Source organism: Suricata suricatta, chromosome 3 (genome assembly GCF_006229205.1).
Source record: "Suricata suricatta isolate VVHF042 chromosome 3, meerkat_22Aug2017_6uvM2_HiC, whole genome shotgun sequence".
Classification (NCBI taxonomy): Eukaryota; Metazoa; Chordata; class Mammalia; order Carnivora; family Herpestidae; genus Suricata; species Suricata suricatta.
Window position 1 is genome coordinate 20829364 of NC_043702.1, and position 22948 is coordinate 20852311.

The 22948-nt window shown below is 40.4% G+C and overlaps 1 protein-coding gene across 10 annotated transcripts in view; it reads left to right on the top strand.

The window, feature by feature from the left end:
- Nucleotides 1-22948, top strand: part of FN1 (fibronectin 1) — a 68835-nt gene that overhangs the window by 21752 nt on the left and 24135 nt on the right. For 6 of the 10 annotated variants that reach the window (XM_029933889.1, XM_029933893.1, XM_029933888.1 and 3 more), the window contains exons 13-26: nt 13-134; nt 2854-3034; nt 3232-3408; nt 4384-4512; nt 4626-4715; nt 5574-5768; nt 6519-6791; nt 8107-8373; nt 13237-13331; nt 14750-14918; nt 15504-15590; nt 16823-17014; nt 19681-19863; nt 21936-22025. In XM_029933889.1, coding sequence (XP_029789749.1) covers nt 13-134; nt 2854-3034; nt 3232-3408; nt 4384-4512; nt 4626-4715; nt 5574-5768; nt 6519-6791; nt 8107-8373; nt 13237-13331; nt 14750-14918; nt 15504-15590; nt 16823-17014; nt 19681-19863; nt 21936-22025 — 2250 coding nt within the window. Of the gene's footprint in view, nt 1-12; nt 135-2853; nt 3035-3231; nt 3409-4383; nt 4513-4625; nt 4716-5573; nt 5769-6518; nt 6792-8106; nt 8374-13236; nt 13332-14749; nt 14919-15503; nt 15591-16822; nt 17015-18305; nt 18579-19680; nt 19864-21935; nt 22026-22948 lie in introns of all 10 variants that reach the window. The other 4 variants (XM_029933895.1, XM_029933897.1, XM_029933898.1 and 1 more) reach the window with 1 other exon arrangement.

A 22948-nucleotide genomic window follows, 5' to 3' on the forward strand; every position in this document is an offset into this window, starting at 1 on the left:
TCTCATTTTCAGGCACAACTGGTCCCGTCCAAGTCATCATCACTGAGACCCCCAGTCAGCCCAATTCTCACCCCATCCAGTGGAGTGCCCCAGAGCCATCTCACATTTCCAAGTACATTCTCAGATGGAAACCTGTGAGTATCCTACCCACAACCCGGGGACATTAAGGGTTCTGAAATGAACACATTCTAAACATTTGCTTTTCAGCTTTCAAGCCAACAGACCTGACGAACAATCTGTGATTTGGCATATATATGTGTCATATATATATAAATATATATAAAAAATATATATAGATTTAGCTTTTTTGGTATTTAGAAGGATTTAGAAAGATTTATTATTTAGAAAGATCTTCTTAACAAGGACTTAGAAATGATAACATCTGAAACAACTCTTCCCAAATATGGGAAGAGAATCTAAAGGCTTCAGAGGTCTTGCAACTCTATCAGAGGAAAACAATTATTGGCATCATTTCCATGATTTGAAAAATTAATATTTAGCTATTGGGATTCACTTTTTTAAGGGATCACTTCTTAATACATTCCTTTTGTTTCTCTGAAGTTATTTAGGTAGAGAGGGGGAAAGAGGTGAAGCCAGGGAAGAATTCATGAGGGGTGAGAGTGGGCTTGTTTAAAAAATGAACCTTGTGATTTTTTAATAAAAAGCATCTAGAAATTGAAGAAATCATACTGAGGAAGATGGTGAGTAGTAAGTTTTAGTTTTTCTTATCTTCAAACCTCCCTGTTAGATCTCCAAAATTCATGACTCATAACTTAAGAAACCCTATATTAAACCCAGGAGAAAAATGCCCACTTTTAGTCACAGCAGTTAAATCCTAGCAATTAAAAACAAAATAAAAGAAAATGCCTGACCAACTCAGGCAGTTGTATTTAAACTCTTTAGGAAAAATTCAAGCTGGGAAATCATTCTTTTTTTGTAGCACACTCAGTGTTCTTTCCATAGTGTCTGGAGCAGCCATTTCCAGAACTCTGCATTTAGTGATGTTAGCCAATTGGATCACTATATTTTCCCCTTCAATAACTTTTTATCTCTCAGCCTGTCATCTGACCCCCAGTTTTATTTGCTTTAAAGCTAACTCTGAGGTATTATGTGAGATCACTGTAATAAGGGACATTTACAGGTAAGTATAAGATGTACATTGAATTGGAAAGTCTTCAAAGAAGCAGCAGTGATTAATTTAAGATTTTTAACAATTAAGCATCTTCAGGTTTTTCCTCAATGGATATTACCTGAGTATTTTTGAATACTTTCTTCTGATGGCTAAGGTTTTAGAAAAGTTCATACTGAATAAAACATTTATCATTAAATCTGATCTAATTGTAATGACTAATTTCTGATTTTTTTCAAGGTATTTGAGTTAAAATTTAAATTTAAAATATACTACGATCCATTTCATTTATTTCAAAAATATAAATGGGGGTGCCTAGGTGGCTCAGTCAGCCAAGCATGGCTCAGGTCATGATCTGGTGGTTTGTGGGTTTGAACCCCGCATCCAGCTCTGTGCTGACAGCTCAGAGCCTGGAGCTGCTTTGGATTCTGTGTGTTCCTCTCTTTCTGCCCCTCCCCAACTCATGCTCTGTCTCTCTCACTCTCTCTCTCTCTGTCTCAAAAATAAATAAACATTAAAAATTCTAATAAATATATATATGGACACTTGAGCTTTTGAATTATGGAGGAACTGGTTGATTGGATTATTTTTAAAAAGTCACTGGGCATTAAAAGTGTATTTTAACTTAGTTTAGAATATTTACACTTAAAAGGATCTCATCTTGTTTGAAGTAAGTGTGTTTCTTCTCCACTCATTTCATTGAAATGAGTTTTGTGATCCATGACATATTCATGAAGCTGGACAGATGTGAAAATGTAAACTGGAAGCAAAGATTAAATAAACTGAAATCACATTCTTCTCCAGTCTTGCCCAAAGTTGGCTAACCGCTTTCGATGGGGTAACTCCTATCCAAGAATGAGTCCTACAGCCAGACCAGCTGAACCTTATACGTGAAGGTCGCAGGAACTGAGTCACGAAGTAATACTATACCCTTGACTACTTCTGCAAGGCAAGAAATTTGTATCCTACTAAGTGAGAGGTAGACTATATGGCCTTTTCCCACTTGCGAGAAGAATATATTTCTGTTCATGGTGGACATTTAAAAAATGGGAGAGGCAAAACTTAGGCTCATTCTATTTTCTTGCTAACAAGAAATAAATTTGTCTAGAAGTGCCTGGGTGGCTCAGTCAGTTAGGCATCCGACTTCAGTTCAGGTCATGATCTCACGGTTCTTGGGTTTGAGCCCCACATCGGGCTCTGTGCTGAATGTTTGCTCAGAGTCTGGAGCCTGTTTTGGATTCTGTGTGTCCTTCTCTCTCTGCCCCTCCTCTGCTCACACTCTGTCTCATGCTGTCTGTCAAAATTAAACAAATGTAAAAAAATATGTATTAAAAAAAGAAATAAATTAGTCTGGCAAAAAAGCAGGTGCCGGGGCCTGTGACTATGACCTCAGGCATGTCATACAACTCTGTTTCTACACCCATAAAACGGGGCAGTTATGCCATTAACTCAGAGACAGGAGAGATGAAGGCTGAATGAGAGATGCAAGTGAAACAGCTCAGGGCGTGGCACACAGTAAGCTATCAGTAAATACTAGCCATACTAATAATTATTATTAATATTAAACTCTGCTACGGGTCCCCATTCCGATTTCACTTTTCCACGCTTTTCCTCCACAACGGAGCTGCACAGGTCCCTCGCCCTTTGGAGATTACTCATTGTCATCTCTGAATGTTCACCCTTGTGAATACTTCTGTGATTTTTTTTTCCTTTTAAATCTTTAGAAAAATTCCCCAAGAGGTTGGAAGGAAGCCACCATTCCTGGCCACTTAAATTCCTACACCATCAAAGGCCTGACACCAGGTGTGGTGTATGAGGGACAGCTCATCAGTGTTCAGCACTACGGCCACAGAGAGGTGACCCGCTTTGACTTCACCACCACCAGCACGAGCACGGCGGTGACCAGTACGTACCGGGCCACCCTCACGTCCCTGCCTGTGCTCCTCAGAGCTGTGCCGTCCTCAGGGAGTGGTCTGCTTCTTGAGTCCTGTCCTTCCATGAATGGCACCGACATCATTTTTAATAAATGGTGTTCTCTAGATGACAGCAGTATATTTTCTCAATGTCTGAAGGCTCTCTCTCCCCTTCCTGTGGCTGTCTAGGCAACACTGTGACAGGAGAGACAACACCCCTTTCTCCCGTTGTGGCCACTTCCGAATCTGTGACTGAAATCACAGCCAGCAGCTTTGTGGTCTCCTGGGTCTCGGCTTCAGACACCGTGTCAGGATTCCGTGTGGAATATGAACTAAGTGAGGAGGGAGATGAACCACAATACCTTGGTAAGCTAAACATGTTGTCATGACAGCTTTTGAATGACTGGGGGGGGAGGGGCGCGCATCCAAGCAGATGGTCTGTGAGCTTTGGAACTAGTCGACAGCTCAGATTGAACAAACTTTCAGTGTGAGGAAGGGGAACAGCTGACCCTTTCTAGAACTGAGCTCGAGTTTTCCTGAGCCGGGCTCACATTTTCCTGGTCCCAGTATGATATGAGCTGCCTTCCCCATTTTCCTGGGCACAAGTCTGTACGACCATAGTGCTTTCTTTAGGGAAGTGATTGCCAGATGAGCACCACTGCAGAAAATGTTAGCCTTTGGGGGTGCACTCATGCTTTTCAAATTCTCGTGGTTAGGGGCCTTTTTAAAACCTTTATTGCAGTATAATATATCATAGGCATAGAGCTTGATACATTTTTATAAAGTGAAGACACCCATGTGAATAGCACCCAGGGGCATCTGGGTGGCTTAGTCACTTAAGCTTCTGACTCCTGATTTTGGCTCAGGTCATGGTCTCACAGTTTGTGGATCAAGTCCTGAGTAAGGCTCTGAGCTGTCAGCAGAATCTGCTTGTAATTCTCTCTCTCTTCTTCTCTCTCTGCCCCTCCCCCCTCTCTCGCTCCCTCTCCCGCTTCTCAAAATAAATCAACTTAAAAACAAAGATCCCTCCTACCCACATCCCCTCATCCCCTGCACATAACCACTACCCTGAATTTTAACTACAGAGAGCTATTTTTTATAAATTTGGGGGCGAATTGCAAAAATTGTATGTCTTCAGAGAAAAAAAATCAGAAAAATGGCAAACAAAAGAAAAATCCCATAATGTATTGATAATTATTTATTACCCATTAGTACACTTCCTTCCAGACTTTCCCCTTCCTTTATGAATGTATAGTTTAAAAATATCTCTTTTACAGGCTGTGGAGTGATTTGAGGGATTGGTGCGCTCTGATTAGTAACCTTTCCTTTTTTACTTGAAAGATCTTCCAAGCACAGCCACCTCTGTGAGCATCCCTGACCTGCTTCCTGGCCGCAAATACATTGTAAATGTCTATCAGATATCTGAAGAAGGAGAGCAGAGTCTGATCCTGTCTACGTCACAGACAACAGGTACATGTGTACTACACGCTGTGAGAAGAATCGTTTGTCGGTAGAACAAGCCTAGAGCGATATTTCCTGACTGTTTTCCTCATTTGCTCTTTTCTTTTTTTTTTTTTTGTTAGCACCCGATGCACCCCCTGACCCTGCCGTAGACCGAGTCGATGACACCTCGATTGTTGTTCGCTGGAGCAGGCCCCAGGCGCCCATCACAGGTGAACTTGGCCTCCTCTTCCTGGCTGCCATGTTAGTCCTGATGCGTAGGTGGTGAGGCGGCTGATTCTAACCTGTGGGCAGGGAGATTACTTAAACCTTCTGCATAATTACTAGTCTAGGGTAGTACTAGGGTAGGGTAGAGGTAGAGGGCATGTGTGTGTGTGTGTGTGTGTGTGTGTGTGTGTGTGCATGTAACAGTAATTCAGAATGTGATTATCATCAAGGCTTACAGCTCAACTTTCTTATAGATCATTTCCCATCATATCCATTTTAATGACCCCCCCCATACACACACACACACACACACACACACACACACACACACAATCTCTAAAGTCAGCTCACGGACTTATTTAATCAGGCATTTCTGAGGTTGAAGAGGGTTAATTTTTCTGAAAATCTCATTCTAAGACTTATTCTTAAAGAGGTAGCTCAGTTGCCTTCTTAGCTCATTAAGTGACTCAGCTGCCTCTGAAGTTTCTAGACAACACAGACAGTGCTAGACAATCTGTGTTTAAGGTAGTTCACTAATTGCTTTCAGTGCTCGGAGCTCAAAGAGAAAAAAATCATTTTAGCATGAGTAATTTCACCTCATGGTATCTCTAATAGACATTTATTAAGGAATCAGGTCTTGAAGGATGATATTTATTATTATAAAAGGTTTGCACAGCTGCTCTTCTTTTTCTTTGTACTGAATAGTCCTTATAAGAAGTTGCAACATCTAAAGAGTCAGAAAGAATCACTAGTTCTTAACTAATCAAGCAAGATGCTAAGGCCTTTTCTGATAAGAGATTTACGACTTTGAAATCTCTGTTTCATAAACCAGCGTGGCTAATTTTTTCCCCTTGAATCTGCAGGATACAGAATAGTGTACTCGCCATCAGTAGAAGGTAGTAGCACAGAACTTAACCTTCCTGAAACTGCCAACTCCGTCACCCTCAGTGACTTGCAGCCTGGAGTTCAGTATAACATCACTATCTACGCTGTGGAAGAAAATCAAGAAAGTACTCCTGTTTTCATCCAACAAGAAACCACTGGTGTCCCGCGTACAGGTAACTTAGAGTCACTTCTTATGGTATCATATCTCTTAGAGCTTAACAGGGAAACACGACTCACTGCTCTTTTATTTAAAACCATCCTGGACCAACCATTCATTTCCTTAGCCTGCTGGCGAAGACCAGAAATGTTGGATGAAAGAGTAGTTGTTTCTGTGGGAGGGTTGCTTTTGTCTCTGTCAACATTTCCTCCATGCCAATAATCATATAGATTAGTTTATCCCTAAACTTAAGAACTTTGGCTGAAATGTCCACACTATTAACCGGCTTATCAAAGCTGGCTCTTGGCCTTCCTGATTAAAGACTGACACCTAAACATCTTCACATTTTTCCCCGGAAGCTTAAGGGTCACATACTCTGTCACTTTGAAATATTATAAAATGGTTCAGGAAAATGCAAACCACATTTTTTTCCTGTTGTCTGAATAAGGGTTTATTGTATTGTATTGTATTGTATTTTTTACATGTTTATTTTAAACTCCTTGATAGGATACTTAATATGTTGGAAACTCTTCTATTTACCTACATATTTTAGATAAAAACTTCAACTGTTATATGTAAGCAGTATGACTTCAGTCATACATGAAAATATAAGAAAAAACTCATTTTTTCTGGTTAAGAGATAACACTTGGCCTTACTTCCGAATGAGAGGACCTGTGAATTTCCTCATATACATCTGGGAAACGGGCTTTTAAAAAATAGTCTCCAGCACAGATTGTGACTGACCAGTTGGCTCTTGTCTGTTAGATAAAGTTCCCCCTCCCCAGGACCTGCAGTTTGTGGAAGTGACTGACGTCAAGATCACCATCATGTGGACCCCCCCTGCGAGCCCCGTGACCGGTTACCGTGTGGACGTGATCCCCGTCAACCTGCCTGGGGAGCACGGGCAGAGGTTGCCCATCAGCAGGAACACCTTTGCGGAGGTCACCGGACTGTCCCCCGGGGTCACCTATCACTTCAAAGTCTTTGCTGTGAACCAAGGGAGGGAGAGCAAGCCTCTGACGGCACAACAGACGACCAGTATGTTCCGACCACCTCCACCCCGAATTCTCCACCCTCATTCCCAATCTGTGGTGCATGTGCAGCAAACCATTTCCTCCTACCTGTGCGGTTAGAAATAGGGAAATACCCAGTGCATAAGGGAATGCAGGCTGGACATAAAGCATACTACGCTTGAAAGCAAAGCTGAGACCCGCTCCACAGATGCTAAATGGTAACCCATTCCCCAAATACACGCACCCACGTGACGGCGCTGAGAGAGGACAGCTTCAGAGAACCTGATTTTCTTGAACCTGATTTTCTTTGCTAACAGAGACATGGGTTGTAAACCTGAGTATATTTTTTTATAACTACATTTGTCTCCTTCAAACTTGAAATGTATGCTTTTACTGTTTTATGAGAGAACTATTTACAAATAGTAATTGCTAGGACATTGACCGCTTATTAAGCCCCAGGTCCTCTGCTCAGTTCTTTACAAGCATTGTCCTTATATTTAATACCCTTTTGGCTCTAATGAGGAAGATCTTGTTATCCTTATTGGATTCATGAAGAAATTGAAGCTCATAAAAAATTCTGCAATTTGTAAAGTTCCAGAGCTAGGAAGTGATGGAGCTGGATCCACGAAGACTTAATGGCATTTGACTCCATGTCCCATTCTTTCAGTGATTATCCTTGACAACCTCTGAAGCATTCATCTGAAAAGTGTTTTAAATTACTGCAGGGAAACCGCTAGTAATCATACTCAAGGAACCTCAAGATGTGTGTGATTCTTTCTGATAGTGCACACTCACCAGTGTCCTACCATGATTCTGATGTATGTTTTATAATTATTACCTGATAGGAATCATGGGAAAATTACTTCTATTTCTCTAGCAAAGGACTAAGCACTCAGTAAATGCAGACAATACTGTCTCTGTTCCTTATAGAGGTTACATCCTGTCCTCATTTTAGTGGGCTTGTCTCTCATTTCTGCTCTCATTTGTCTCTGTTTGGCTCAGAGCAGAGTCAGTTGTGGCCATCACAAGTGTTTTTGGTTTTGTCTTTTTAATGCTATCACTATAATTTCAGAGAGTGATGGGAAAGTCAGGCTAGAAAATTAGACCTCCCTCAGAATCAAAGTCCAGAAAAAAAAAAAAAGCAGCAATGTCTCATGACTTTTGCAAAATTCTGCGTAGTGCTCGCTCCAGTTCATAATGGCTCAACATGCCCAAGGTTTTGACTTCTACTTAGTTTCATCCTTGAGAAAACTTTAGAAAATTCAGCTGGGCTTTTAAGTTTCAGTACGATCATTACTGAGATTCAACTATTTCTTGCTATGTTTCATCTTTTTTTCTAGAATTGGATGCTCCCACCAATCTCCAGTTTACCAATGAAACTGATACCACTGTCCTAGTGACCTGGACTCCGCCTCGGGCCCGGATAGCCGGTTACCGACTGACCGTGGGCCTGACCCGGGGAGGCCAGCCCAAGCAGTACAATGTGGGGCCCTCTGCCTCGCAGTACCCCCTGAGGAATCTGCAGCCTGCCTCTGAGTACACTGCAACCCTTGTGGCCGTCAAGGGCAGCCAGCAGAGCCCCAAAGCCACTGGAGTCTTTACCACCCGTAAGCCAAAGTTTACCATCTTTTCCTAGTGATGTCATAGGTTCTCTTACCTGTATTTACATTCGCCGTTCTTCATCCAACTTTTTAAAGGTTAACTTAAAAAAAACAAAACCTTAGTACAAGGTTTAAAGGAAGGTTTGTGGGGCGCCTGGGTGACTCGGTGGGTTGAGTGTCCAACTCTTGGTTTCAGCTTGGGTCATGATCTCACAATTGAGGGTTTGAGTCCCACATCGGGCTCTGCACTGACAGTGCAGAGCCTGCTTGGGATTCTCTCTCTCTCCCTCTCTGCCCCTCCCCTGCTCATGCTCTCGTTCTCAAAACAAATAAACGAACTTAAAAAAAAAAAGGAAGATTTAAATCAGTGCTACTCAAAATGTGGTCATGAACCAGCTACTTGATCCATGAATCGTTTCTTGTTGGACAATAAGGAGCTTGTGCCTTAATATAAACTATGAAACACACCCTTCAGTTCAGGTGATTATTTTTGGAAGCAAGATTTTCTTGATGAAGATAGTAGCATGTTAAACTACAAATGTTGCCAAGCTTCTTCTTTCCTCTGAGGCTGCTTTGAGTAACACGTTTTAAAGCACCCAGTTATTTGAAAATTGAATGCTGTTGTATTAAATGAATTTACCAAATACTAGTTAAGGCAAGGAAACAGAACCTAGGTCTACTAGGTTGAATGGGTGTTGAATGATAGCAGTAAATGTAGAATAAAAACATTCACCAACTGAATGGAAACCAACAGAACAAGAAGCTAAGGAAATGATTTTTTTCCTTTTTTTTAAAATTCTTAATGTTTATTTATTTTTGAGAGACAGAGAGACAGAGCACAAGTGAGGCAGGGGCAGAGAGAGAGGGAGACATGAGATCATAACCTGAGCCGAAGTCAATGCTTAACGTACTGAGCCACCCATGCTCCCCCCAAAATGATTTCTTCATGAGACTGCAGCAGAATAGAATAACTTTTTTTTTAATCTTTCTTAAATTACTCTTGATGTTCCACAGAGGGAAAATACCAACAATTTTTGGTCACATCTATCCTGTTTTACTCAACATTTTATAGGAAATGGCCTTAAATCTCCTAAGTATCTACATCACAATAAAGACCTGTATTCATAAATTGATTTCTATTAAAAACATTCTCATTTATAGTTCAAAGAATTATGAGACCCCTAATTTCTAGCTGAGCATTATTTGTTACTTTTAAGTCAGGATTTTCAATTACAAAAGCACGTAACACTTTTTGACATATATTACAACTATGAGCTAGTTTACATCTTTCTAAAAGCTTTTAAGAATACAGAGGTTAATAAACATTCAAAAAGTGAATATAATTTTAGTTGTAAATAACTATGGAATTTATTTCCAAAGAAAATTCATTTTCCTGTAGGAATTCATAATTTACCAAAAATTTAATTCCATTTAAATTTGGTGTATGATTTTTGGTTTGGTTAGTGAAGTCTTTTTCTTAAGTAACTGCTAATTATAAGCAAGTAAAGTCTTTTTATTTGTAAATTAATCTTTAAATTTTGCTATTTTATGTTACATGTTACTAAGATACTCTATAATCCATTAATATGAATCAGGGTCTTTGTATTTCTTGTAAATATCTATTTCTTACAGATGCCCTTCATGAATTAGAATGGAGATTTCAGTAGATTTAGCCTTTTACTGACCACATATTATTCTACAAATTACCATTTTTACTTTTTTACTCCTTAACATGAGACATATTCTATGTAATTTCTTCTGTTGGACTGAGCACCCATGAAAGAAAAAACATTTTCACTGGTACTAACGATACGTAAGCAGAGTATGGAGGGTCAATGTAGACTATTTCAGGTACATTTGGAGACTTTGATATATTGGACATGTTATCTTTGTTCTCTGCACAGTATATTTATATAAAATAAAATTATATTTGAGTTAAAGGGAGTACTGATAGCCAAAACTAATTTTATTAGATAAAGGTTAAGCCAGTGTCCTTCACACGGTACACTTTCAAAAAATATTCACTGAATAGATGATTGAGGGAAGAATGAGAACGAAAGCAGTTCAACCACGCTTCAATTTAAATAAACCTACTTAAGTAGGGAGTTCCACAACTTCATTTGAACTTGGAGTACTCTCTGAGGCTATAAACATCAGTAGGGCTTGCATATTTTTGAAACTGCTATAAGTTTCTGTAGTTTTTTACTCTTACCAAGTTTAATTCTGGAAAGAACTTTTCGTGATTTTATAACTTGTGCCAAATTCTTAAAAGCAAATGTGAGGGTGGGGGATGAGGGGTTGTGTCTGGGGAAAATACAGCTTATTCCTTTATAAATAGGGCAAATTTTATTTCTTTATCAGCTAAGCTGTTCTTCACCTAAGACCTTCCAGAATTCATAACTCATACTTACAGTCACATCCTTTGTTTGACATCAGTTTGTGGGTTTGTGGTTTGGAGACATTCCTGTAATGGTCTTCCCAGGCAGAGAGCATCATCTTAAACTTAGGAAGATTCTAGCTGTCTGGCTTAAGCAATAGAAAACACCCAGTCTTAGAGTCCAAGACAGTTGAAAAGAATGTAATTTGTGAAAAAGTTGTGGTTTTCACAGATGTTCAGTATAAGAAGCTGCTTGCTCTCTGAATTGTTTTTTTGTGGCCACTAACATGGTCACGCAGGGCTGGCCACGGCATTTTGTCCAAGTCAGCAGCAGCCAAGTGGTGGATGATTTCAGAGACTCTGGGAAGGCACCATGGGTTACCCATCATGGTTCCCCCCTTCAAACACCCTTGAAATAATAACATAGTTAGGAAACAGCTCACCAAACCAGTAGAACTTCAATTCGGCCAGTAGAGTAGTGATTACCAAGTAGCCCACACACATATTTTATTTTTCCCCACACAGTATTTTCAAAACAACTAAAAAAAAATCACTCATTTAATCCAGTCAGTAAAGTCCAGACTGGAAAGAAAATGGAAGAATTGCAGTGGTGCCTGAATTTCCACATGCTCAAAGTGAGTGGAGCTGAGTAGTGAGCGGGGTCTTGAGACTTGTAATTTCCATTTGTGTACCTCTCCAGGATAACTGTCTCACCAGCCATTCACAGTTTAGCATAAATGCATTTAACAGTTGTTTCTTCCAGTGGGCACAGAATTTGGTTGGTACAGAAAAAGGAGGGAATTAGGAAGGCACCAAACACGTGACCCGGACTGGCAACACACTTGAAACCTTTGAATTTGACACTTACTCTACTCAAATGTCTTGGCTTTCAAGACCTCACCTTTCCTCTAGCAGCCAGTTTTTGAAAATCTCATTCCCTTATTATAAGATTTAGTTGTTCAGCCAATTATATTTTAGAGATTCTAAATCTGTAGTAAGATTTGAAGGACTCTTGGAAATGTCTATTTTTTTAAGTTTATTTATTTATTCAGTTATTTGTTTATTTTGAGAGAAACAGAGATAGCGCAAGTTGGGGAGGGGCAGAGAGAGAGGGAAAGAGAATCAAATAGGTTCCACACTGTCCACACAGAGCCCGATGTGGGGTTCAAACTCATGAACTGAGATCATGACCTGAGCTGAAACCAAGATGGTTGAACATCCAACCATCTGAGTCACCCAGGCACCTTGAAAATGTCTATTTTAAGTTTGTGTACACATACTCTTTCTTCCTTCTTCCTTTCCTGCCTAAATTTCTTAAATGTTTACTTATTTTGAGAGAGAGAAAGAGTGTGCACATGGCGGGGTGGGGTCAGAGAGAGAAGGAGAGAGAATTACAAGCAGGATCCACGTTTAGTGCAGTGCCCAATGCAAAGCTTGATCTCATGAACCATGAGATCATAACCAGAGCTGAAATCAAGAGTAGGTCACTTAACCAACTGAGCCACCCAGGAACTTCTCTTTTCCTGGTTTTCTTTTTAAGTAATATTTTCATTAAGAGAAATAACAGTGAGGTTAGGATGTTAGGAGATGCAAAATTAGCTTTTGTTATAATTCTTAATTCCAGTGGCAGAGTACTAAATTTTTGATTATCCTAAATGGGTAATCACATATTTAAGGAACCTTTAGAATATATAAGTGTGTCCATAATGGCAGATTTTGTTTAACTTTCATATGGCATTTCTTATTGCAACCAGAAATAATTGACCATCATTATGGAATAATTCAACATAAAGCTATTTTCAGATCTCATCTATAATTTAACTATTGTTCTCAAATTAATGGTTTAAAAAGCAGAATGATAATCAATTTGTGATTGGTTTTATATTTCAAATGGGATTCTATAGGAAAGTTAATTGTCCTAAAACTCAAATCCCAAACTCAATGAAAAGACACAAATCATAGACTCCAACGACTTGAAAGTGTCCTTTGAGGTCATTCAGCTCCTCGTTACTCAAGTGCGATGCATGGATGTCAGCATTCCGGAAATGCAAACTTCTAGCCCCAGGTTGGTCCTACAGAAGCAGAGCCTGCATTTTAGCCAGGTGTCAGATAACTTGTGTGGCATGTAAATGATTGAGAAGCACTGACCTACTCCAAATTCTCACTCAGTCAAGGGTGTTACATTCTGCATCCACTAGCTGAGTAAACAGAGGTTCTCAATAAAAATGCTTGTTACTGAGGTGCCTAGGCAGCTCTGTCGGTTGAGCATACAACTCAAATTTGTTTGGGCCATGATCACAGGGCTGTGGAACTCAGCCCTGCATTGGGGTCTGGGCTGGGTATGGAGCCTTCTTGAGGTTCTCTCTCTCTCTCTGTGCCCCTCTCCCTACTCACCCTCTCTCTCTTACTCTGAAAAAAAAATGTGTTACATACATTCTTTGCAGTTGTCAGTGATTCCAAGGTTTGAACGCATGCATGATTCTATTTCACAGTGCAGCCTGTCGGCTCCATTCCACCTTACAACACAGAGGTCACTGAGACCACCATTGTGATCACATGGACACCTGCTCCAAGGATTGGCTTTAAGGTAAATTGCAGATATTCCTAACCTCTTGTGATAGAGCCCTGAAGTAGTCTCATGTTTCTGGATATGGTAAAAACAGGATGTTTGGGGGTCAGGAGACCTGGGTGTTATTAGCTGCTCCTGTCTGTGCATTACCCAGGTATAACATAACTGTGGCCTCACTGGATTGCCGGAAGAAAGGACTGAGGCCATGGAAGTGCTTCGCAAAAGGATAAAACATTAGTATGGAACTGTGGTTGTTATTTGATTTTCTCTATCCTTTTCCCCAGGGGACTGCATTTTAAAATATGTAGGGAAATGCCATTTGTTGTGTTGTTCTAAATGGGTGTCAACAAGTTCACAAAAACCAATTTAGGGAGACCAATTAAAGTCAGAGTCACTTAAGAATCACATTTTCATCCAATCATTTCATCTCAACTTGTTCAAAGCCCCTTGGGTGAATCTCTTAATAGAAGTTAAGATTAAGGTCTTCCCTGTAGATATCTGGATTCATGTTCTTTAAAGTAATGATATTAGGGAGGTGATGAATACAAATGAATATGTTTAAAAGAATCCCTTTCTTTGGCATTTAGAGTGTAGGGAGAGAAATATTTATTATAATTGAAAATCAAGACTAAATCCCCGTGACTTCTTGTTTAGAAAAATACACCAAAGGTCACTTCTTTTTTGAAATACACAAATAGCCATATTGATGATTATGCTACTTAAATATAGAGAAGCCCTTTTGAAGCTTGCCTTTCAAATTCCCCCTAATCGTGTCATTCTGACTTTCAGAAGTCTTATAACCTACAAAGGACGTCTCTAGAGTTGAACACTGTTTGATGATACAGTATTGCCTAGGTTTTGAAATAAAATATTAAAAAATTGAAAATTTTGGGCACATTCATTTTAATTCTTCTTTTGTAATATATTGTCCTGAAGTTTAAGCTATGAACATACTTCTTCAAAAGAAATGTTTCTGAAGTACAAAATGTTAAAAGGTCTACTGCTTTTACATTGAATGTTCATAACTCATTAAAGAGAGTGCTAGAGGATTTCTTCCAGCAAAAAAGAAAATAGAAATGAACTGCCATGTGGCCCAAAGCCCCTGTGTACTTCTGGTTTATGTCAGGAGATTAGTTATCAAGCAAAACCGTATGTAATGACATTTCTCCAGAACCTTCTGTTACAAGCCAGTGTAATCCAGTTTTGGAAGACACCTCTCCCACCTTGGTGCCCCCCCCCCGCCCCCAGTCCAGGGAGTTTCCAGCTAAAGTATCTAACAGAGCTAAAGGCGGGGCCCCAACGCATTCCCTAATAAAAGTACAGCATGCAGTGTGCATAGGAGTTCACATTATACAAAGCGTGACCAAAACCTCTGGGCAGTTAACCAGCTCTGGAAATATTTGTTCTTGGTGTTTATTTTCCTTTCCTTCTTGTAGCTGGGTGTACGACCAAGCCAGGGAGGGGAAGCACCACGAGAAGTGACGTCAGACTCAGGAAGCATCGTTGTGTCGGGCCTGACTCCAGGCGTGGAATACATATACACTATCTCAGTCCTGAGAGATGGGAAGGAGAGAGAGGCGCCGATTGTAAAGAAAGTGGTGACACGTAAGAGGAGTCCTTTGCTTCTTTTCTTTTAGTTTTTAAAACTGTTCCAATTTGTAAAAATAGCTGATAGGAATATTACTTTTTGCTTCTGATGACAGTACAAGAGAAAGATCCCATGTCTCCTTATCTTGTTAGCTATTTCTAAATTTGGAGCAGCAAGTTCAATTCTTGTCATATATTCCATGGCATCGGAACTGTTCTTTTCAATGTCAAAAATATTTATGAACTGGAAAGACAGAAAGAATGTCAATAGTATTTCAAAGTTGTTAATTGTAAAAAAAAATTGTTCTCAGAGAATTGCTGTTCTATTCTGCTGTTCATAACTTCTATGTTTTTACTGACTCCTAAAAGGAAAGGAGGGAAGGAGGGATGGGGAGACAGAAGGAGATAAAGAAGGAAAGAGGAAGGAAGGGAAGGGGAGGGGAGAGAGGGGAGGGAAGAGAAGGGAAGGGAAGGGAAGGGAAGAGAACGGAAGAGAAGGGATGGAAAGGGATAGGAAGGAAAAGAAGGGGAACAAAAAATATTCCACAAGTCAAGTGCTTGGTGTTAGCTTTAACTTTGATCTTAACGTTTTTTTCTGCATAGCGTTGTCTCCACCCACGAACCTGCACCTAGAGGCAAACCCTGACACTGGAGTGCTTACAGTCTCCTGGGAGAGGAGCACCACTCCGGGTAAGCCTGGGATGTATCAGAGGGCAAGTCTATGCAGTACCGTCGCAGGACAAAGGTTTTAGAAACTTACAGAGAAAGGGTCAACATTTTAGTACCCAGCTTTCCATAAAAAATATAGGAGTACATAAGCATACATCAGAGGGACACGTAGAGTGCTTCACTGCAAACTTCTTTAGATAACAGGAAAGTGAACAAGGCAGACCCTTATCAGGCTGTAGGGAATCATGAGGGCTGATGGAAACCATTCTGGATAGTACCTTTTGTTCAGTTGCACTCAAAATTGTCCAAAAAATAGGTGAAAGCATACTGCAGAAATTTCCTTTTGTCAATTATTAGAGATTCTAATGATGAAGTTTCACAAATATTTTGTCATGAGATGCACCACAAAAATCTAAAGGTGATGAAAGATAGAAATGACCTCCAGTTTGAAACTTTAAGTTGGCAAGTCGTATGCTTGTTTGAAGCTGGGTCATTAAAGTTTAGTCTTCGTGGATGACCTAGCATGCCTGTCTGGAGGGTCACTGACAAATGTAATGACCTGAACCTTTATTTCCATCTAGTTGGACTTTCTTGTCTAGGCACCACTTTCATTTCCAGCCTGTTCCTCACCCTTTAGTAAGTTTCACTTAAACATATTTTTCTCATTTAGTCTGTTCCTATAGATCTCTAATGATCACTGTTTTAATTTGAATGTCTCTCTCCTCCCCCTCAATACTCTTAATGCCCAGCTTCTATGATTCCTGAAGTCTTCTGCAGTCAGCATTCTTTTTATACAACATAAGTATAGAACTTTTCTTTGTCAACTTGTCTCCTTTCCTTATTCCCTTCCTGTAAATCTCATAGGTTACGACCTTGTAAATTGGTAGAGCCCATATGAGGAATTATGCCTAAGGTTGAGAACCATTCCAGAATAAGCAGGTAAAATGGAATATTCCTCACCTGTCCTGCAGATGATCTGTTAAGGCAAAGCAGGGTAGAGTGGTAGAAGGAGCTTGGAATGGGAGTCAGACAAGCCTATGGTAGTCACTCCCCCATTCTAAGATTTTCTTTAAACCGAGGATATTAATACCCACCTCAGAGGGTTGTTGTAGCCCTGAATAACAGGCGAGTCCTCAATAAATGCTGGATTCTTTCCCCATTCCCCTCTGTGGGTCCATCATTGGGGTCTGCTTTGATACACCCTGGGTCACAAATGCTCTGTGCAGTAACTTCCTCCTTTCTTTCCTCTCTAGACATTACTGGATACAGAATTACCACCACCCCTACAAATGGCCAGCAGGGATATTCTTTGGAAGAAGTGGTCCATGCAGATCAGAGTTCCTGCACTTTTGAGAACCTGAGTCCTGGTCTGGAGTACAATGTCAGTGTTTACACTGTCAAAGATGACAAGGAAAGTGTCCCTATCTCTGATACCATCATCCCAGGTAATGGCACAATAAGCGATTACCCTAAGAGTGGCAGATTCGATGAGAGTGGGGACTGATTATCTTAATCCCCACATGGTTGAGTGTGTCAGATACATCTGAGATTTAATTCTGACTTCCCGACCACACTCTACAAAACCATGAAGCAAAGCAACTATTTGGACAAATGCTTGCTGTTAACACCGCTTTACCTTCTGTGCTTCACTGGGATGCTGTTTGTTGCGATGGGTATGTGATGGAGTGGCAACCATGGCGTTCACTCTGTACTGTCCGCTCACGTGGAAATATTACTAAAACGATGTCATGCGTCTGTCGTCCGTACTGACAGGCTAAAAGTAATGTGGTAAATGCATCCCATCGGTACATCTGTCCCTGATCTTATAGTCCATATCCATTTTCAACAGCTGTCTGTACAATCGTACCTCTCTCCACACGTGAGCATTGGCTTAGCACTTGGTTGACATGTCTAATTCCTCATCTTGCAGTTTCAAATCCTTCCTTTATAAAATTGAATTAAAAAAGAAAGGCCATACCTTCGGGCGTTCTTTCTGGTGGATTGAAAGACAGCACTGAAAAGACCTACCTAAGGATGGGTTTTTTATTTGCCTAAAATTGGATCGTGACAGAATGAAAGCATTGGACAGACTGTGTTCTCCTTTGCACTGTGGTCAAATGCTTTTCCTAATGCTAATTAAATAACTTTGATTATGAATTAAACAAAATATTGGCAATGGCCTTGGACTCAAGTCTGTCTTTCACCCGAATGTGCTTTTGAATGGCACATTTCACACCATACAATCATAATGCATTGGCATTATGGCCACAATGTTGTGGTGAGTTTTTGTATGGGAAAAGAAAGAAAATCTCACCGACTTATTTTTAACCATCTTTATGCAAGCTCTATTTTCCTACTTAAAAAGTTTGGATTAAAAAAAACATTGTTGATACTTACTACAGATATTGTGTCTAGGTTCTAAGAATGGCTTTGACATCCTGAACAGGCCTATAATTTTTAAGAATTTGAGAGGTTCAAACTCTACTATTTAGAGTCACTTCTAAAATGCAAGAAAATCCCTAAGAATAATGTAACATGTCTTATCCTCCCAGGGAAGCAAACTATTCATGATACTTAGGATGTCTTTTCAGAAAATTTGGAAAAGATTGCATATTACCATCATTGCTTTCACATTCCAGCAATTTTACCACTAGTAACCTGATGTACCCTGCTTTATTTTTTCCTCTTTTTTGCCTCTATTTTCCTTTTGCCCCTCTTTGCTTTGTAACTCACTAGAGGTGCCCCAACTCACTGACCTAAGCTTTGTTGATATAACCGATTCAAGCATCGGCCTGAGGTGGACCCCGCTAAACTCTTCCACCATTATTGGGTACCGCATCACAGTAGTTGCGGCAGGAGAAGGTATCCCTATTTTTGAAGATTTTGTGGACTCCTCAGTAGGATACTACACAGTGACAGGGCTGGAGCCGGGCATTGACTATGACATCAGCGTTATCACTCTCATTAATGGCGGAGAGAGTGCCCCTACTACACTGACACAGCAAACGGGTGAATTTTGAAAACTTCTGTGTTTGAGACGTGGACGGTGTTGCATGCTGCCGCCATCACTGGTTAAATATGGGCGTTTCGTGGGAAAAGCCAGCAATTCACCAATGATTCAGAGGGGGTGGGTTGTGGCGGGGGCCAAGGAATTGAATGTATATGCTACACTGACTGCATGGAGGCGCATGCAGGGGGTCTTAAACATACTTTCATTTAAGCCACAGATGTGCGGAAAGCTGGAGAGATCTGGTAAACACAAAATGGCAAAGGTTAAACGAATTTGCAGACTTGGAGTTTTTAAAAAGTATCTCACATGAATACCAAATCGGACAATGAGTGCCAGTTAATGAGAGAGGCACTTACAAAATGTGTGCCCTTATGCTCTTCTTTCGACTTCTTGATAAACCCTACCATGTTCCTTCTTGGCAGTTGACTTAAAAACCCAGTCAAATTTAGGGCGGATTGGAAGGGGGTTGTTTTGACGTAGGAGAAAAAGAAAAAGAAACTGTGGATTGCATTGCCATGGCTAGGTAAAGAAACTCCTTTTTAACCAGTCTGGGGCTGAGCATGCAACATTCCGGAGGTTCTCTGCCCTGCATGGTAAGACATGCTGAGAACCAATGTGCATGAACCCTTTGCACTCGTAGGAAGGACTCACGGAGCGGGACGGTAGCCGGTAGCTGTAGTCATCTCTCCGCAAGGGAGATGTAGGGCCCTCTTGTCTTTTCGTCTGTGTGCATGTGTTTCTTTGGAGAGTACTGCTGTGTTTCTCTTTGCTGTGTGGCAACTTCAGCCTCTTCAGCCTGGGATAAAATAACTGTCGGTGGTATTAATAATGTACTTAAAATCGACATGTTTGAAAGTAGATGAAAAGTATTTGAAATGTCTGGATGGCAGAAAGGTTAAAGAGGCCTACCAGTACTGTGTGTAGTGTTTTATTTTTAACAGTAGTTCACTGTGATTTAGATGGGATTTAGATTAGACTGTTTGCATGATTCTGACTCATTTCCTCTATGCATGAACTATTGGTTTTACCTTTCCAGCTAGTATTTGTCACCTTTAATTTTAAAATGACATTGACTCAGTCTTCCCTCTTATTTGAAACCAGCTGTCCCTCCTCCCACTGACCTGCGATTCACCAATATCGGTCCAGACACTATGCGTATCACCTGGGCCCCACCTCCGTCCATTGAACTGACCAACTTCCTGGTGCGCTACTCCCCTGTCAAGAATGAGGAAGACGTCGCAGAGCTGTCAATCTCTCCTTCAGACAACGCAGTGGTCTTAACAAGTAAGCAGTCAACTGTATCTGTCCCACAAATGCTAAGCTAGAGCACGAGGAGAGAATTCCAGGTTCTCAGGTAGGAGCAGCTAAGATCAAGACAGCTACAGCAAAACTACAAACAAAACCCCAAGTCTGGTGTGCGGCTCTGTACACTTTGAAAGATGTCACGTTTGTTGCTATTTTAACGTGTGTATCTTTGAGATCGACAACGTTTTAAAGATCACAGTAGAAGAGCACCAGCAGCGAAGATCTAGGACTTCGAACAAATTCTGCTTCCAAATAAGCACATACAAATAAATGAATGTCAAGGGGAGATAGAGGACTAAATTTAGATATTTGGAGAGAGAAACAATGAGGATTAAAAATAGTGTTGCTATATCTCATTAAAAAAAAAAAGTATCAGTAGGTAATCTCTAGCTTCTGAGAACACAGAAACAGTGACTTGTTACCGGGATAGATCAGGATGCTGTTTTGAAGAAAGAGCCAGAAGTGTAATTGGTATTTCAGAAAGAATCTTTTGGCAGGATTTCTCTGAAGGCTGAGGACCCAGAAAACAGCTAACGTTCAAATAAGCAGCAACCATTTATGTGTCTTTCTGGAGCCTACCCTTTTGAAATAGACCTTGCTTATTAACGAAAACAGAAGGAGGCAGCAATATGATGCTGTGCTTCCTGTAAATGTTTCTTCGTATTATCTTCACCTTAATAGTAAAATAAGCACGTGAAAATAGCATAGGTCTCTAAAGAAAGGGCTCACATTTAGGTACATTACCAAATGATGGTCCTCTCTGTTGCAAACACATTTTAGAGACCAAAAGGCAGCTCAACATGACTATAGTCTTGGCTTCTCGTTTCATGGCTGAGGGTGAGAACATCCTTGTGTCTGCCTATCTACACGGCTATTGTTTCCGTGGAGTCAGTAGTTACAGCATCACTCGTTACACAGCTCCTGCTTCAGGACCACTCTCTGCCCCACCGACTGTTCATCATGTGTTCTAAGACCTTATTCCAGATCCTGCTCTAGACTGCAATGTAGCCATTCCCCCCCACACCCCTCAGGGAAGCCGTTATTACCCAGTGAAGCAACTGAGGTCTCTAGTCGTTAGGTAAATTGCTCCTGGGCAAACAGAAATAAGGGAAGTAGAGTCCAAGTGTCCAGCCGTTTAGTCTGGTGCTTTTCCAAACCTTGCAGGGAGCTTTGCACAAAGGCTGTGGAGAGGAATGAGGTCTACTGAGTAGGAATTCAAAGGTTAGAAACCCTACTCTGTACCCTTCTGGAGACCTCAAAATTAAGAGTAGGGGATTCTCAGCTTCCTAATGTGTATGTAATTTTTTAACTATTCTGTTCTTCCTTCGATATGGCAGAACCAATCACTTGCCTCATGGAATATGGCTCTTTTCCAGTCAAAGTTAATTATTAAGACCACTGGTCTTGGTCTGGATCAAATCCTATATGAGGTCGGGCCTATGTGAGGTTGGGCGAGTATGCCAAAGAAGATGACTTCTCTGAACCTCAGTTTTCTCCTGTGTAAAATGGGGGTGGTTGTAAATCAAACTTTTGGAAGAAATGGGTACTTTCACTGTCATGAATGTGGTGATGGTTTCACAGGTTCCTATATACACTACAACCTGTCAAAACTGTACACTCTAAATATCTGTAGTTTACTGTACGGCCAGAAGTCCGCTTTCAATAGTGGCAAACTACTTCCTACAGCTGTTGGTGAGGAGTAAATGATAGTCCACAGTGCCATGGTCATTATTATTATATGCCCTCAAAAGACATTGTATTGAGTGGATGACAGATAATACTACATGGCAGCGACCATCTCATTGCAGAGCTGGCTGAATCATACTCTCTGAAGTGGAACCGAGGGCAGGGCTCAGGGATGTCACAGGGCGAGACGACCATTCCTTATCACCTCATTACAGCCCATCTCCACGTAGCAATGGTCATGTCAGTATAAGTCCGTTACAGCACTGAACTGTTTTGTATCTTATCAGGTGAAATAGTCCTAAGGGTGCTTTGCTTTTTCACGCTTTTGAGGACAAATTAAAAGTAAGTGCCACTTGCCTCTTCAGATCTCCTGCCTGGAACCGAATATTTGGTCAGTGTCTCCAGTGTTTACGAACAGCACGAGAGCACGCCTCTTGGAGGAAGACAGAAAACAGGTGAGTTGTGTGGCAGTCTGCTTGTCAAATAGCTGTCACCTACCGATTTTAAACAGCAAAGTAGAATACTGCTTCTAAAAATACATCTCCATTTTTGTGGTAGTAGTGGTGCTTCTAACCTTGTCGTTCTTCTTGATCACTGGTTTTAAAAATTAAATGTTACTTCTTCAAGTATTATCCTGATTTTCAGTCACTAAGATTATATTCTCTGCTTCCAGAGAGGACTCAAAATAAGCCAGAAACTTTGTTATCTGTCCTTTTAAAAAATCTCCCAAGACTAATATAATCTCTCTTATTTAGAGATGGTGAACATTCCTTCTCATTAGGCAGCTCTGTCTAAGGCTGACCCAACACAGTCCTTGTCATGGCAGTCTTTTCCCTTCTTGGCTAACCCAACAAGTTTATCTCTTTTATCTGCTTGTTGAAATACTCATGCGTGATGTAAAGAAGTTGAATTGAATCTCTTAATATTACATTTCTTCTTAAATGAGGGCTTCTATTAATTATTCCTTTTAAGAAAGTGCAATGTGATATATCCATTAATTTATGTATTATCATCCACTTGCTTCCAAAAAAAGTTGTGATATCTTAATTTGGTTTAGATATATTATTGAATGGAATAAGTAAATATTAGTACTAAAGTAAAGTTTTCTGGAAGTCTCAGAGAGATTAAGTGATTTGAATTTGAGATAAACTCTAAATTCTGATTAATTTTTCTGTGGTACACTAAATTTTCAATTCACGAGGATTAGCCTGCATTTTAATTTGTCCAGGATGATGTCTTGTTTTAGTTTTTGAGCGTTTTATATTTGGCATTATTACCACCCTGTTGACCCATCAGTTCCCTCTTGGGTAAAGAAAACTTCTTTGAGAGTCAAACACTTAACTTGAGAGTGGGCATAACTTGCCTTACTTTGAGAGAA